This window comes from Lepus europaeus, chromosome 11 (assembly GCF_033115175.1).
Source record: "Lepus europaeus isolate LE1 chromosome 11, mLepTim1.pri, whole genome shotgun sequence".
NCBI lineage: Eukaryota > Metazoa > Chordata > Mammalia > Lagomorpha > Leporidae > Lepus > Lepus europaeus.
In genome coordinates, this window is record NC_084837.1 from 64,420,176 (window position 1) to 64,437,157 (window position 16,982).

General features: G+C 46.8%; 1 protein-coding gene across 5 annotated transcripts in view; it reads left to right on the plus strand.

Annotated features, from left to right (window-relative positions):
* Positions 1-16,982, plus strand: part of GANC (glucosidase alpha, neutral C) — an 86,455-nt gene that overhangs the window by 64,505 nt on the left and 4,968 nt on the right. Inside the window, exons 18-23 of one of the 5 annotated variants that reach the window (XM_062205714.1) lie at positions 2,419-2,483; positions 4,187-4,263; positions 11,417-11,491; positions 14,314-14,427; positions 15,939-16,051; positions 16,655-16,758. In XM_062205714.1, coding sequence (XP_062061698.1) covers positions 2,419-2,483; positions 4,187-4,263; positions 11,417-11,491; positions 14,314-14,427; positions 15,939-16,051; positions 16,655-16,758 — 548 coding nt within the window. Of the gene's footprint in view, positions 1-2,418; positions 2,484-4,186; positions 4,264-5,424; positions 5,500-11,416; positions 11,492-14,313; positions 14,428-14,469; positions 14,528-15,938; positions 16,052-16,654; positions 16,759-16,982 lie in introns of those variants that run through there. The other 4 variants (XM_062205715.1, XM_062205716.1, XM_062205717.1 and 1 more) reach the window with 4 other exon arrangements.

Genomic DNA, 16,982 nt, shown 5'->3' on the forward strand with positions numbered 1-16,982 from the left:
GACCCTCAGCAGCAAATAACAAAGAAGGGGGAGCTGTGGGGAACCGCAGGCTGGCCACCTGTGGGAACCTCAGCTACATGGTTTGCAGCAATCGGTCGACCACAAGTCCTACGAAAACAGCCAGGTGAAACAGATGAAACAGAATGGACTCTGCATAAACTAGGAAGAACCAGGTGAAACAGATGGACTTTTTTTTTTTTTTTTTTTGACAGGCAGAGTGGACAGTGAGAGAGACAAAGGTCTTCCTTTTGCCGTTGGTTCACCCTCCAATGGCCGCCGCGGCTGGCGCGCTGCGGCCGGCGCACTGCGCTGATCCAATGGCAGGAGCCAGGTGCTTCTCCTGGTCTCCCATGGGGTGCAGGGCCCAAGCACTTGGGCCATCCTCCACTGCACTCCCTGGCCACAGCAGAGAGCTAGCCTGGAAGAGGGGCAACCGGGACAGAATCCGGTGCCCCAACCGGGACTAGAACCCCGTGTGCCGGCGCTGCAAGGCTGAGGATTAGAACAGATGGACTTTTGACCTGAGGCTATACGCGCCCTTTCATCTGATTGGACGATATCAGCATAAAGGGACATTGGGATCTGGGAAGGCCGGCGCGGCCACCAGCCCTCCTCTTCTTTTCTCCTCTCCCCACTTTCCTTTTACCCCCACAAGTGAAAGTTCCTTGAGAACCGATGAACAGTGACCGTGTCGTGACTGCGTTGGACCCTTGCTGGTGAGGGTCCGACACTAGGCCACACCTCCAAACCCCCTAGGAATCTACTTGGGTAAGATGAAGGATTTGTATTTGTTAGAAGTTTCCCTGGTGATTCTAGACACCAATCAGGCTTAGAGACCACTGCTGTGTTACCATTCAGTAGGAAAAGAAGATATTGAGGATACTCCAAATTGTTCTTAGAAAAATGGAACTAAAAGATAGTTTATTTTTGGTGCAACAGATTTTTTTGAAATCCAGGCATAGTTTTTTCCATAATATGCATTTTCCATTAGCTTTTTGAAAATCCCTCATATGCATGGATTTCAAAATTTTTGCACCAAAATAAACTTATCTTTTAATGCAGAAAGTTCATGGAATATGGAAGTACTGATGTATTTCATAAGTTTGTGAATGGGCCGGCGCTGCGACTCACTAGGCTAATCCTCTGCCTGCGGCGCCGACACACCAAGTTCTAGTTGGGGTGCCGGTTCTGTTCCGGTTGCTCCTCTTCCAGTCCAGCTCGCTGCTAGGCCCGGGAAGGCAGTGGAGGATGGTCCAAGTGCTTGGGCCCTGCACCCGCATGGGAGACCAGGAGAAGCACCTGGCTCCTGGCTTCTGGCTTCTGGTTTTGGATCGGCGCAGCGCCAGCCATAGCAGCCACCTGGGGGGTGAACCAACGGAAAAAGGAAGACCTTTCTCTCTCTGCCTGTCAAAAAAAATGTGAATGGATTAAAAATAAGTTTCTTTAAAACAAATCTTTTCCCCATGAAATTGAATAAGGATTAGAACTACTCAGTTAATGCCCAGGTATATAGACGGTAAAAGTCTTATTTTTATGAACCCAAATGCCTCCTAGATAGTTGTGTGTAACAGTACAACAAAGAATCCACAGCAGTCGTTCAAACTTCCAAAAATATTGCCAGCTTGAAAACAAGGAAACTCCGTTCTCTTCGTTTAAATGGGTAATGACTGGGGCAGACATCTGGCACAGTAGTTGATGTGCCACTTGAGTCACCTGCATTCCATATCAGAGCACCTGAGTTCAAGTCCTGATTCCTCTCCACTCCTACTTCCTGCTAATGTATATCCGTGGAGGCAGAGCTGTTGGCTCAAGTACCTAGGTCCCTGCCCTCCACTTGGGAGACCTAGATTGAGTTCCCAGCTCCTGGCTTCAACCTGGCCTGGCCCTGGCTGTTGGCGACAGTTGAGAAGTGAACCAGCACATGGGAAGTCTCCCCCTTTCTGTCATTTTACTTTCCAGATAAATAAAGATTTTAAAAGAATGGAAGAAATCGCTTAAAAATTAAAAATTGGTTAATGACTGTTATACATGAAAAACAGTACAGAATCATCATTGTAAAATTATGATTTTGCAAAGATTCAATTCATTTTATACCAAAGGTGTTAGACATTTGGACTTGCATAAAGTTCTGATTCTGCCTGTTAGAGTAATAGTGACACTCAACAATTAGAGGTAAAAATTTCATGTTTTAGATGTCTCAACATTTCACTGGAGCATGTGATTTAATACAAAGCTCTTTCACATAAGAAAAATGTAAAGTAACAGTAATTGCTCATAAAATCTTGAATCATGAAGATTCTTAGCTCTTCAGCACTTTGCAATTTTGTCTGAATACTTCTAAAACTGGAAACATAAGTGGTTGATTGTAATGAAACATCTAACAATGTTGACATGAGAATGTATTTTTCCTTTTCCCAGGCCCCTGTGGGTAGAATTCCCTGATGACTTACAGACTTTTGGTGTGGAAGATGAATATATGCTAGGTGAGCATTTTTTGATTAGAGTTGTCACAATATTATATTTTATATTTACTAGTAATAGAGCACTTTAAAAAGTCCTTAATTTCAAGAAGTAAAAAAAAAAAATTCCTTTACCATGACTTTTCATTCATTAGTGGGATGTTCGCTCTATTCTGTTGTAATGTGGTACTTCCCATACTGTTGTTCCTCTTCAAGTAAATATGTCCTGTTTATGGGCATAATTTGGGATTCTCATTCTGGATCCACTACTCATAGGCTTGTGAGACTAGTTTGGGGAAGGAAAGCATAAAAACAGATCAGGTGAATATAGTTAAGAACCAGAGGACCTTATTTCTTATGCAATAATAGGAATATTTTTTGGTTTGGCCTCTACTTTAATAAAGATTAACCATTAAATCTAATACATGGAAGTTTATCATCTTAGGAACAGGATTCATGAAGTCAAACTAAACATAGTATTGCCCAAAGGGTAAATCTCATTTGTAAACAGTTGAAACTCTCAAATATAAATGAACAAAGCAACTCTTTAAGGCTCCATCCATCACTAGATCTCAATGTAAAAGTTACTGCTTCATAATCATTTCCCTGACCCCTCCTTACTTCCTTGTATCTAGTCTACCCACTCTACTCAACAGTAGTCCCTCCAATTACATCACTTTCTTTCCATTACATTCTTTTGCCTCTCTTGATGTTTATCTGAACTCTAATTTGTAATTACTTTTAAAAATATTTATTTGAAAGGCTGAGTTAGAGGAAAAGGGAAAAGGAAAGAGAGGAAGAGAGGAGAGGGCAGGGTGGGTCAGAGAAAGAGATAGAAATGAGGTTGGTGGGGGGGGCGGTGGAGAAAGCTTCCATCTGCTGATTCACTCCCCAAATGACTGCAGTGGCCAGGGCTGGGCCAGGCTGAAGCTAGGAGCTTCATCTGGGTCTTCCATGTGGATGCAGGGGCCCAAGGACTTGGGCCATCTTCCACTGCTTTCCCAGGTGCATTAGCAGGGAGCTGAACCTGAAGTGGCGCCCCCATGGGATGCCAGCATTGCAGGCAGCTGCGTAATGTCACAACGTCAGACCCTGAATTACTTTTGAATATCTGCCTTCATTGACTGTAAACTCCATGAAGGCAGGAATTGTACTGGTCTCATTCACCACTATATCCCTAGAGTGCTGTACAGTGCCTGGCACTCAGTAGGTAATATGTTTGTCGAATGAAAGAGCACATTCATAAATGGATGGATTATACACATCTGTGGTGCCAAGGTCAAAGCAGAACTAATCTAGATGCCTTTGAGATAACCAGATGCTCTCCTGATGCTCAGGTCCTTTGCTGGGCAGTTATCATCCATGCTGACAACCCCTCCAGATAACAGGGGTGGGATCACCACCATCTGTGTCACTCACAGCCAAGAGTGAAGCCCCTGGAGAGGGGACTTGTGCTTTCAGGTTGTTGGCACACTAGTGGTTAGGCCCAAGCTGAGACTGGGATAGACAGGGTCTCAGAATCCTCGTGGGCTGTACATGGATTAATGGGGGTAACAGTATCTTCACCTCTTTCTAACAGTTCATCTCTTAGATATTCATAGATTTAACTCTTCAGTCTCTGCCAAACGAAATGGTCTTTAAAATCGCATTAACACCCAATTAATGACACAAGATGTTTACAGACCTCTTATACAAATGTTCAGTGGTATTTCTTCTCCTTGTTTTAGGAAGTGCTTTACTGGTTCATCCAGTCACAGAGCCCAAAGCCACGGAGGTTGATGTGTTTCTGCCAGGATCAGATGAGGTAATGAACACTAACAAACAGCTATACATCTTACATGTCTCATCTCTTTACGGATTTTTCCAGAAGTGCATGGTAAATAGGATTAAAAAATGTTTGTTTTGGTGCAAAAAATCATAAAATCCACGCATGGTTTTTTCATAGTACATGTTTCCATGAGCCTTTTGGAGACTGTCTCACCCCTTCCTTTGATTTCTGCATCATGCAGTTGGGAACAGAGCCCAAGTCAACGTAGGAACTGATGATTCTTTCAAGTCATGACCTCCTCAGAGGTCAAGAAATTTAATGGAGGAGAAGTGCGAGAAAGATGAGAAAGTAATGACTCCATGGACGATCAGAATGGTTTTTAAAAATTAATAATTTTTCACTTTTCTTTTACACTTTTTTTTTTTTTTTTGACAGAGTGGACAGTGAGAGAGAGAGAAAGGTCTTCCTTTTGCCGTTGGTTCACCCTCCAATGGCCGCCGCGGCAGGCGCGCTGCGGCTGGCGCACCGCGCTGATCCGATGACAGGAGCCAGGTGCTTCTCCTGGTCTCCCATGGGGTGCAGAGCCCAAGCACTTGGGCCATCCTCCACTGCACTCCCTGGCCACAGCAGAGAGCTGGCCTGGAAGAGGGGCAACCGGGGCAGGATCGGTGCGCCGACTGGGACTAGAACCCGGTGTGCCGACGCCGCAAGGCAGAGGATTAGCCTAGTGAGCAGCGGTGCTGGCCTTCACTTTTCTTTTAAAGGCAGTGAGACGGCAACAGAGAAAGATCTCACATATGCTGGTTCACGTCCCAAATGCCTGAAGTAGCCAGGGTTGGGCCAGGCCAAAGCCAGGAGCCAGAAGCTCCTTCTGGGTCTCCCATGTGGGTTTCAGGGACCCAAGTACTTGAGCCATCACCTTGTGTCTTAGGGTGCACACCAGCAGGAATCTGGATCAAAAGCAGTGTAGCTAGCTCTCAAACCAGGCGCTGCAGTGTGGGATGCAGGTGTTCCAAGTAGCAGCTTAACCGCTGTACCAAATGCCTACCCCTAAAGTGACTTTTGTATTCACACATTGACTTATGTAAGTGACTCCTTGAAAACAGTCTCGGGGCAGGAAGAGATCTTCAGGTTACTGTGAGGCATCTACCTCTGAGGGACAGATGTAAGTTCAAAAACTTTACTCTTTCATTCTAGTTCTGAATCTTGGTTTAGTTGCCCAAGGCTGATCTCCAGACACTAACCAAAACAAGCAAAAAGAAAACAACAGTGGCTTCTATGCCCCCCAGCCTCCCTCTGCCCTGTCACTAGTTACTGTCATTCGTTATTGTCACTGTGTAAAATCTCATCCTGTACCTTCTGGAGCCCAGGGCACTGAACCCAGGCAGGACACAGGGGGAGAGGTGAGAATAAACTATGGTCTTCAGGGCAGAGAGCCCTAGGCCATAAGAGTAGCAGCCCTGAGAGCCAGATCAATGACAGGGACGGCCAAGGGTGCCAGGGGAGGGGATAGGGCCGAGACGGGGGGCACTGGACTAGCCAAAAGAACAAGCAGTGGAGAGCAGGAAGGACACCCTGGAGAGAGTCTCGGAGCCCTGAGCATCGCTATAGGCCACAGCCATCGGGGCAAGTCATGGAGGGTTCTGAGCCACTGTGGGACTGCGAAGTCAGGGCACTCGTCTGAGGGGCTGCCAGTGAGCCCACTGTGCCTGCCATTGCTGACACGACAATAACCTGACTTTTCTCCAGAATGGTCATGGACTATGGGCTTTCCTCTCGGTTTCTCCAGTAGTTTGGAGTTCTGAAGCTGAGGGCTTTTTGCAAAGATCAGCTGCCAAGCTGAAACCTGAGATAAAGGTTGACTCCAGCAGCAGCTGAGACAACAGTCTTGCCGAGCATTTGTGCTGAGAATTGCTCAAGTGGATTCTAACAGAGCAGTAGGCCGCTGTTAAGGGGACTGGCTCCCTTTCTGCTTCAGCCGCAAGTCTTACTTGTGAGCCGTCGTCACTGGACGCTCCTTGTTGTGACTGTGTTAGACTCTATCAATACGGTTTCTCAGAATGGCCTGTGATTGCTTCTTGTGTTATACGATCACAAACCCTGGGCAGAAGATCCAATCTATGTTGTGCCCAACCTGCCTCTTTCCCTCAGCTGGCTGGCTAGCACACATGCTGAGTGAGAGGCTATCTGAATCCTTCACTGTCCTCTTCCCCATATTTCCATGGGGACTGTTTCCTATGTTCGAGTGTCTCTTTCTCAGTGAGGCCTTTTCTGACCACCTATTTGAGATTACAAACTGAGAACTGCATTGTGTCATAGCAGGTAAAGGTGCTGCCTATGATGGCAGCATCCCATATGGGTGCCGGTTTGAGTCCTGGCTGATCCACTTCCAATCCAGCTCTCTGCTATGGCCTGGGAAAGCAGTGGAAGATGGCCCAAGTGCTTGGGCCCCTGCACCCAGAAGAAGCTCCTGACTTCGGATTGGCCCAGGTCCAGTTGCAGCCATCTGGGGAGTGAGCCAGTGGATAGAAGATCCCTCTCTGCCTCTCTGCCAACTCCGCTTCAACTTCAAATCTGGGTTCATACTGAGTACCAGGAACCAGCCTCACGGAAGAGCCCTAGGGGCGCAGGGCTGCAGCCAGCCCCCTACTGGCTAGAGGCCAGGGAAAAGAAGCAAGAGCGGGCACACCATGTCCCAGGCTTTTAATCCACTCTCAAAGGGGAGTGGTTAATTAACCTGACTGGCTGGTGGTCACCCAGGTGTGGCCAGTTGGGGGGCATGAGGTCACACAGGGGTGTGGTGAAGGTATCAGGTAGGGCATGAAGTCACACAGTGGTGTGGTAAAGGCGTGGTCTTCCAGTTCACAAACCTGATTTTAACCTGTAAGCCTGCCTACTTCACACTGACTTGTTTGGTTTATTATTTGTTTCTCGCATTGGAATGTTTGCTCCCTGGAGGCCATGGTTTTCATCTGTTATGTTCACCCTAGGATGCTCGCCACCTGGATGGATAGCAGGCATACAGGAGGCACTCGGCAGGTGCCTGCGGGCTGAGCTCCAGGTCTGCTCCACGTGGTGTTTTGTACCAGTTAGCCCTGCTAGGTTGGGGCACCAGAGGATGTGCCTCATGCCTCTCATGGTCAGCTTTTGGAAATGGTAAACAGACAGCCCCCAAATTTCATTTGGGGCAGCTTTTTACCTTTTGTACTCATTACCTCTTGATCTAAAACTACTGAAATTGGCCAGACAGAAGAGGGAAGGTGCATAGACATTACAAGAAAAGAAAGCTAGAGCAATATCCCACAAAAACACAGGTACAGAAATCTTGGACAAAGCATTATAAAGTGAATGCAAAAAGATTAAGCACATCAGGACCACAGTGGAGTTGATCATGTTGATTAAGAGTTCAGTGTCACCAGCCATGGTCAAGTCCCAGCTCTAGCCCCTTCACAACAGAACAGTGCAGCCCCACAGCCCACCTACATAGAGGATCTGGTAACCCCAGGAGGTGGCTGAGAAAGAGAAAAAGAGGATTCGGATTTCACACTACCTTCGATAGCATCTTTTTTTTTCTTTTTGCAATTATTGGTGTATTAGGTCTGTACTAAACATATTAGTCGTTCATCGTTTAAATACCTGACTTCATAAGAAGCCAGTTTAGCATTTTTCTCCCTTCTGCCAAAGGAATGCATTGAATAATTTGCTTGGAAAAAACAACCATGAGCAAGCATGCTGGTTTCCTCTTATTCAAAAGTATGCTCCCTAGTGTAACAGCTTTTAAATCGGTGAGACAACAGGCTGAAGACTGATTCAGACATGTTCCACCTCAAAGTGTTGAGCCCTGGACCTGCTCTCCAGGCCTCCTCTCCTCTTCACATCCTAGCATTTGTACAACTGAGACCACTGGTTTCAAAATCGGTAGGCAGAGCTGCGCTCAGCCTGTCTGGGGAGTTTAAATGAATGCAGTGTGCCATTAGCATCACAATCAGAGTCTGGAGCACAGAACCAGAGAACCAAGAACCATCCTAGACAGTTCTGACAGAAGGCATAGCTTAAAGAGAGCTTTCCCAGACCTGCTGTTAGAATCTGTGCACACGTAGAAAACAGTTACTCATCCACTGTCCACACCATCTGCTCTTCATCGATCGGCTCACGCTAGGCCAGGTCCGGCAGGAAGGTACACAGTCCCCCGAATGTCCCATCTCCTAAGTTGCTGCTCTTCTCTCCCAAGCCAGGCTTTCCCCTTTACAGGCCAGCCCAGTAAGCACTTCTCTGATGCTGTTCTTTAGGCTTCTTTTTCTGGGTTGGCATCTTCTTGCTGGATTTATCATGTCTAGAAGGGTTCCATGGCGCAAAGCTAATTGTATAAGGACCTTCTGCTTTAGCTTGGTCAAACAAGTAGTGCACACCTTAATACTGTCAACCACTTTCTTTCTAAAAAACTGAATCTTTTTCATATAGTACCATGGCCTCTGGGTTTAGGGGGCTTACTGTATTCATCTTGTAGAAAACTCTCCTTGTATTTTTTTTTTAAATTGTTATGTATTTGTTTGAAAGGCAGAGTAAAAGACATCTCTGGTCTCTCTGCTGGTTCACTCCTCAAATGTCTGCAACAGCTGGAGCTGGGCAAAGCTGAAGCCAGAAGCCAGGAACTCCATCCGGATCTCCCACATAGGTAGCAGGAACTTAAGTACTTGAGCCTTCATCTGCTGCTTCCCAGGCATTTCAGGGTGCTGGATAGGAAAGAGTGGCCAAGACTCAAATTGGTACTCCCATATGGGATGTGGGCGTTCCAGGTGGCAGCTTAACCAACACATACCCCTCCTTATATACATAAATACTTGTCAACTATGATTAAGTTTGGGCCTGCATTATGTGAATGTTCTCTTCATACCACTGGTGGGTGAAAGACAGGACTAGCCAACACCAAGCAAGGATCGTCACCATCAGGGTAGTTATCAGGGGTATCACCTTAGTCACACGTGCCATTTTGATGCAGTCCATGTGGTAAGAAGGTCACTTCAGACCACGTTAATGCAGAGACTGTCCATACCACGCATAAACACCGGATAACTTGTGTTCCATAACCAAGGTAGTTCTGCAAGAAGGGAATAGTCCAGGCAGAAGGCTCTGTGGAAGCACATGTGCCATTTGCTGAGTGGGCTGCTGGGTGGGTGATGCAGGCTTAGTCATGGATAAAGCTCTTGGGGGAATAGAGGCAGATGGCTTCTTGGCACAGTTCATGGAGGCCTGGTTTTCCTGTCTCCTGTTAACTTCTTCTTTCCACCCCCAGCTTGTTTGCACACAGAGCTTGTAGACATGGTCCAGAAAGATTCCTAATGTGTGCTCTACACAAAGAAATTCAGGGGTCTGCGTCATCCACCTCTTCCACCCCCAGCGCACACAGCCAGGCAGTGCGCCTCATGCCAGTGCCTTCTGTGCAGAGCTCCCACAGCATCTGGACTGCAGCCCCAGCCTGGCCCCACCATCTTCTGGTGGTATCTTAAAGATTTAACCTATCAAGGGGCCTGCGCTGTGGCACAGCAGGTTAAAGCCCTGGCCTGAAGCGCCAGTATCCCATTTGGGTGCCGGTTCTAGCCCCAGCTGCTCCTCTTCCGATCCAGCTCTCTGCTGTGGCCTGGGATAGCTGTAGAAGATGGCTCAAGTCCTTGGGCCCCTGCAACCATGTGGGAGACCCGGAAGAAGCTCCTGGCTCTTGGCTTCAGATCGGCGTAGCTGCAGCTGTTGTGGCCTTCTGGGAAGTGAACCTTCGGATGGAAGACCTCTCTCTGCCTCTCCTCTCTCTATGGAACTCTGACTTTCAAATAGGTTAAATCTTTTTTTTTAAAAGATTTATTTATCAAATTACTTTATGGGTTCTTTTTGGCACCTCAGGAACTAAACCCCCTTGACAGGAATCCCATGAAAATGTTCAGCCCTATCTCAGAATTGTACTCTGTAAAAAAAAACAAACAAAAACAAAAAAACCGTTGTGGTGATGTTTCCACTTGTTTGCTCCCAGATCTGTTTTCTTGTCTAATGCTTTGCTTTTCTCCTGCTTTACTCGTGATTTATTTGCTTGCAGTGTGCTTTCCTTCCTGTGTTTTTTTCCTTTGCCACCACCTCCTCTGCTATTAGGAGCACTAAGTTTTTATAATGCAAGTGGGCTACTAGATCCCCAAAGGCAGGAACTGTGTCCTGTTCACCCACGAATACCCAGCACCTAGTGCAGCACTGGGCACTTGGTAAGTTGACTAGGAAATAACTCTTGAATGGATAAACAAATGGCCTGTTAAACTAATGAGTCATGATCCTTTGAGATATTTTTTTTTTTTTTGGACAGGCAGAGTTAGAGAGACAGAGAGAAAGGTCTTCCTTCCATTCCTTCCATTGGTTTACCCCCCAAATGGCTGCTACAGCCGGCACACTGCACCAATCCGAAGCCAGGAGCCAGGTGCTTCTCCTGGTCTCCCATGGAGTGCAGGGCCCAAGCACCTGGGCCATTTTCCACTGCACTCCCAGGCCACAGCAGAGAGCTGGACTGGAAGAGGAGCAACTGGGACAGAATCCGGTGCCCCGACCGGGACTAGAACCCGGTGTGCCGGCGCCGCAGGCGGAGGATTAGCCAAGTGAGCCGCGGTGTCGGCCTGAGATCTTCTTAAAAGCATATGTTGGCCGGCGCCGCAGCTCAGTAGGCTAATCCTCTGCCTTGCGGCGCCAGCACACCGGGTTCTAGTCCCGGTCGGGGCGCCGGATTCTGTCCCGGTTGCCCCTCTTCCAGGCCAGCTCTCTGCTGTGGCCAGGGAGTGCAGTGGAGGATGGCCCAAGTCCTTGGGCCCTGCACCCCATGGGAGACCAGGATAATAAGCACCTGGCTCCTGCCATCGGAACAGCGCTGTGCGCCGGCCGCAGCGCGCTACCGCGGTGGCCATTGGAGGGTGAACCAACGGCAAAAGGAAGACCTTTCTCTCTGTCTCTCTCTCTCACTGTCCACTCTGCCTGTCCAAAAAAAAAAAAAAAAAAAAGCATATGTTTTTCCTAACTTCTACCCAAGGCTTAGGGGAAGAAACTATACGTAGTACAGTGTTCTGCATATATGAAATGCAGCCAAGTGAATGTTTCCCGGAATAATGGCATTGTGAGCGGAGGTGCTCATGCAGTCTTTCTCCCTGGGTCTCTTACACTTCAGGTCTGGTATGACTCTAAGACATTCGCTCACTGGGAAGGAGGACGCACCGTGAAGATCCCAGTAGCCTTGGACACTGTAAGTTGCCTTCACCCATCGCTGTTATTCCTGTTGTGCCTAGCAGTCTGCTTGGGCTAACCTGACAGAATACCGCAGGCTGGGCGGCTTACGCCTCAGAAGTTCAGTTGCTCACAGCTCTGCAGGCTGCGAGTCCCAGGTCAAGGTGCCAGTCCGTTCAGTCCTAGCCTATAGACAGCCACCTTCATGCCAAGCCCTCACGTGGCGGAGAGAAAGAAAGTGCACACATCGTGTCTCTTCCTGCAGCAGGGCCTCACCTGTGTGGCCTCATTTCTAACCTTCATTGCCTCCAGAAAGTCCTGTCTCCACATATATGGGGGAGGAGGCACGCAAACCTTCCGTCCCTAATGTGTTCCCATAGAGAACTATGCATGCTGGAGCGCTGCACAATAACGCGGGGCTGCCCAGGCTGGGGCAGGAGGAGGGTTTGGGAACAGTGGGGAGTGACTGCGAACGGGGACCAGGTTTCTTTCATTGTGATGATGACTGCATAATTGTGTACTCTACACTGATGAGTTGTGCAGTATGTGAATGGTATCAGCAGAGCTGTTCAATGTGAGGAAAGAAGGCATTCAAAGGAAACACATTCTCTGGTTCCACAGAAACACTGGGGATACACATCACTCTTCCCAGGGCGTTCACATCCATACGTGTAAGGAAACAGTGACACTGAAAACAGACCATGTGGTGGCCACTATGCATGCCACATAGAGTGCCTTTTAGGGACCATAGTCCCAAACCCTGCGTTCTCAGTTGTGACCGTGGGCCTCTAGGTCTGAGAGAACACTGCCGGTAGGGTGTCAGAGTCCACAGGCTCTGTCCCTTCCATCTTGAGTTTATTCCTGCAGCTGAATGACAGCCGCTACCCCAGGCAGTATGATATGGTGCAGACTCATCAATGAATCCTGTTGTTATTTTTTAAAATCGGCAGCAACAAGATGAACCTCATTACAAAGAAAATTATTTCAGGCGACAAAATCTCTAGAAGAGACTTTCACAAGCATCTGCTCTAACCCCTCCCCCTAGCAGGTGAAGAAACTCGGGCTCAGAGCGATTAAAGCACTTGTCCAGGGTGTCAGCTGCTTTGAGGCAGAAGTGAGACAAGCCCCGATGTGGCCCCCATGTGGGGCGAGGGAGGCCAAGATTGGCTGGTGAGGGAGAGCAGCTGTGGTGGGACATAGATGTGCTTTATCCCTTGCTGCCAACTGCGAGTTAGAGGGGGATATCTCAACTCTCCCCGCCCCCAGCTTCTCCTACGTGCTTATCCTCTCCTTACTAGTGCTTCATTCAGAGCAAAGTGAAAGCCAGGTAGCTGCCTAGCGCAGGCAGGAAACCTCCCAGACCTTCCCTGGAAGGTCATTCCAGGAGACACAAGGGTGTAGACCATTGTCCACAACCCTAGTATTTTTTTTTTCCTCACTGAGCAAAGCAAGATTTATTTGAGAAGCCTCTTCCCACAGCTGTGAGAAGGCAGGCTCAAAGGGAGGCATGCTCCACAACCCTATTATTAGTATATCATTTAAAGTGCCCTTGTGGTTTCTATAACAGAAGTGGTTCCACAGGTTCACCCGCAGAACTGAGTCAGTCATTCAGGTGATTGGAGAGAAAAGGAGCAGGAAGGGTATAGGCTACAGTAAGGACAAACATCTCTCCAAAGTAAACCACCTAGTAGGGGCAGGCATTATGCTACAGAGGTCAAGGCATGCGTGAGATGTCCTGGTTTCCCAAAACTTCCCTTCCAGCTTCCTGCTGATGTGCCTGGGCAGCAAGATGGTGGCCCAAGTACTTGGGCTCTTGCCACTCACATGGGACACATGGATGAAGTTCCTGGTTCCTGGCTTTTGCAAAGCATCATCTTGGCCATTGTGGCACTTGGGGAGTGAATCAGTGAAAGATCTCTCAATTCTGCCTTTCAAATAAATAATTTTAAAAAATGTGGTATACATACACATCTGGGCCTACAGAAAAATTGAATTCTTTAGCAGAGCATTTAAACATTTATTTTATTGACAGGAAGTTAAAAAGGAGAGGCCATTTATAGGTTGGGCAGAATTCATCACTTAAAAAATAGCAAAGATAAATATAGACAATATATCAATAAATTTTTTAAGTCAGTTTTTAAATGGACCTTTTATTTTTCAATATTCAAGCCCTTTTCCTTTTCATGTCAAGGCCCACCTCTGTACCCACAAATTTATTTTGCTCTGGAGTCTGCAATTGTAAAGAATGTAAACCTTTCTTTTTTTAAGATTTATTTTATTTAATTGAAAATGAATCTTGATGTGAAGGGGAGGGGAGAGGGAGCGGGAAAGGGGAGGGTTGTGGGTGGGAGGGAAGTTATGGGGGGGGAAGCCATTGTAATTCATAAGCTGTACTTTGGAAATTTATATTCATTAAATAAAAGTTAAAAAATTTTTATTTTGTTTGAAAGGCAGAGTGACAGAGAGGGAGAGACAAAGAGATCCTCCATGCACTGGTTCATTCCCCAAATAGCTGCAATAAGCAGGACCGGGCCAGGCTAAAGCCAGGATACAGGAGCCAGGAACTCCATCCAGGTCTCCCACATGAGTGCCTGGAGCCCAAGTACCTGGGTCATCTTCTGTTCCTTTCCCAGGTGCATTTGCAGGGAGCTGGATCAGAAGCAGAGCAGCTAGGACTCAAACCAGCACTCCAGTTATGGGATGTTGGCATCACAAGCAGCAGGTTAACCCACTGCACTAAAATGCTGGCCCCAAGAATCTTGTTTGATGAAATACTTGAAAATCCTGCTTTCATTATATCTGCACAAATACTGCCGCCATGATAGCACTGCTGTGTTACAGATACCAGTGTTTCAACGAGGTGGAACTGTGGTCCCAATAAAAACAACTGTGGGGAAATCCACGGGGTGGATGACTCATTCTCCATATGGACTCCGAGTTGCTCTAAGCACTAAGGTATTTGGAAAATCTGTTACCCTCTCTCTCTCTCTCTCTCAGCATTGGGAGCCTGTTGGGGCGTGACACCATGTAAGTAGGGTGTACCTCATCTATGAGGTAGGTGTTTCTAATGTTCCTCTACAACTTGAGGTTTTGAATCATCTCGGAATCCTTGTCCGGCTGATCTGCCTTTTCTGGAATTGTTCCTTTTTTTCATTGAGATTGTGTTTTATTTTTGCTACTGACTAGGTAAAAAGCATTCATATCATGCATGTAGTAATCCAATACATCTGCAACTTTTCTACTTAGATTTTCTATACAAAATATGCAGTTGATAAGATCATTGATGACAAAGGGCTTAAAATAACCAAAAGATATAAAAAAAGTTTGTAGTCTTGCCCCAAGATACAAAAACTGAATTTTAAATATCATAACACATGATTTAAACAGTAAATGAAAATTTTTTAAAAAGTCACACATCTTATCAAATACAGAAATATCCAAAGGCCCTAGTGTGAAATGCCTGGCAGTATTCTTCAGGAATACTGAGATCTGTGAATGACAGAAACGTGTGTGGAGTGCGCCCTGGGCCTGTGGGTGCTCCTCTGTGTCACTGGTTACTACTGGACTGAAAGTCCATGGCCCCACAGGCAGCCTGGCCCTGTGGGTAACACCCTGAAACCCGGTCTCCCGTGAGGGGGTACCTGAGTCCATGCACCATCTTAAGGACCCAAACCCCACCCAGTGACCTCTGTTGTCAGTAGGTGCCTCAAGCAACTAAAACTCCTTGGGCAAAGCCTGGAAGGACAAGTAACTAAGTTGTCCTTTTGAGGAGACCTTTTGAGCCAAGTGAGACCCATAGCAGACTCTTCTTCTGTCTGTTTACCCAAATATACTACAGGACCAAACCAGATTCTTGCTCTTGTTGCTGTAATACTTGCTCTTACATTAACATCATAAAATAAGTAAGCTGTGACTGTCTTTTCCCTCTGTTCCCCTTAGGCCTGTGCTCTTGAGCTAAATTATGGGCCTTGGGACCAAGTAAGACCCAGAAATGCGAGAGACTCGAGGTCCATAGGACATCCTGCACTGCTGGCAGCAATGACTGCCATGTGGAGCACTGTGATGTGGACAGCAATAGGAAGCAGACCCCACTGTCTACGTGGAAGGGCTTCTAGAGGCCGTTGATCTGCTCTGTCCTCTATAGATTCTTTGTAACTTCATTTTCTTGGCCTTGTCACATTCTGAGAAAGTGTTGTCAGGGAAGCCACCTCCCCGCTGGCTGTGCTTCACAGGTCAAATGTCTCCCCACGAGGTCTAACCCTTTGTGCTCCCTGTACGTTACTTCCTGTTCATACTATTTCATTATCTACTCAGGAGTGGTTGGATATTTGGATGACTACTCTGTGCATCTTGAATGTTAAGCTTCTGTTCAACATGGTTTTTCACAAGTGTTTTTGTTTTGTTTTTAATTTTACTGTTTCCCTTTAGGGGTTTTCTCTATAAGAGGTCTCTGATTCTCCTTCCAGGGTTCTGCAGTGGGTGAGCTATACCTGGATGATGGCCATTCGTTCCAATACCTCCACCAGAAGCAGTTCTTACATAGGAAGTTTTCATTCTGTTCCAGTGTTTTGAACAATAGGTAATGTCAGAGAAGCTGCGTGCTTTTAAAAATAAATTAGGCTATCCTTTGGGCACCCTAAAATGCACAGCTGATATTTTTAAGGTACTATTTAAAGAAGTGAGTCACCCTGCCATGAATGACCCCTTCCTTATGACTCCACTTTCCTTTCCTCTTTCCTAAACCATAGGAAGGATTCAACATAAGCTCCCATTGATTCTATTCATTTATCATTCACCAATTCATTAAATATCTGGTTTCTTATAATTTTATTACAATGTCCAATCATGTTTGTGTCCTGCAGTGATTTCTGTTAGGAAAAGAGTTGCAGATGGGTGCCTCCTCACATGGCACCGTAAATGTTAGGAAAAGAGGCGCAGAATAGAGAGAAGGCAGTGTATGAATTTACTCAATAGCTTGTTCAAGGGAAATTGGCTTGGCCACTGGTTAGCTAGTCCTTGGCACATGGAGTCATCTTGTCTCATCACTTCATCCTGGTAAATAGGGCTCCTCTAGGGATCGTGCCACTGTAGGAACAGATGGAGGGGCACCCACAAGGCTGGAGATGTTGGCCAATTCAACCCCCGTCCTCTCCTTCTCCTAATACCTTTGTATCCATTCCAGTTGTGCCGACAAGAGGGGTCATTATCCCAGCAAGTGTGTGGTGGAGCAGATCTTGGTCTTAGGTCTTGGGAAGGAGCCGTCTTCTGTGACCACGCACTCTTCTGGTGAGGAAACCGTCCTTTCTTACCTCCCCATTTGTTTTTGGAAACGGAGAAGTATCTGCAGAGAGGAGATGATAAGTTCCAAAACTGCTGTATTATGCTGAGCCCAAGCAGGCTCCGTGCTTTTTGATGGAAGTTAAGTGTACCAGCTCTAGAGTCTGTCTACTCACTGTTAATATTTTTCTAAGGGAAATTATTTGGGGACTTTAAAATAATATTGTAGCTTC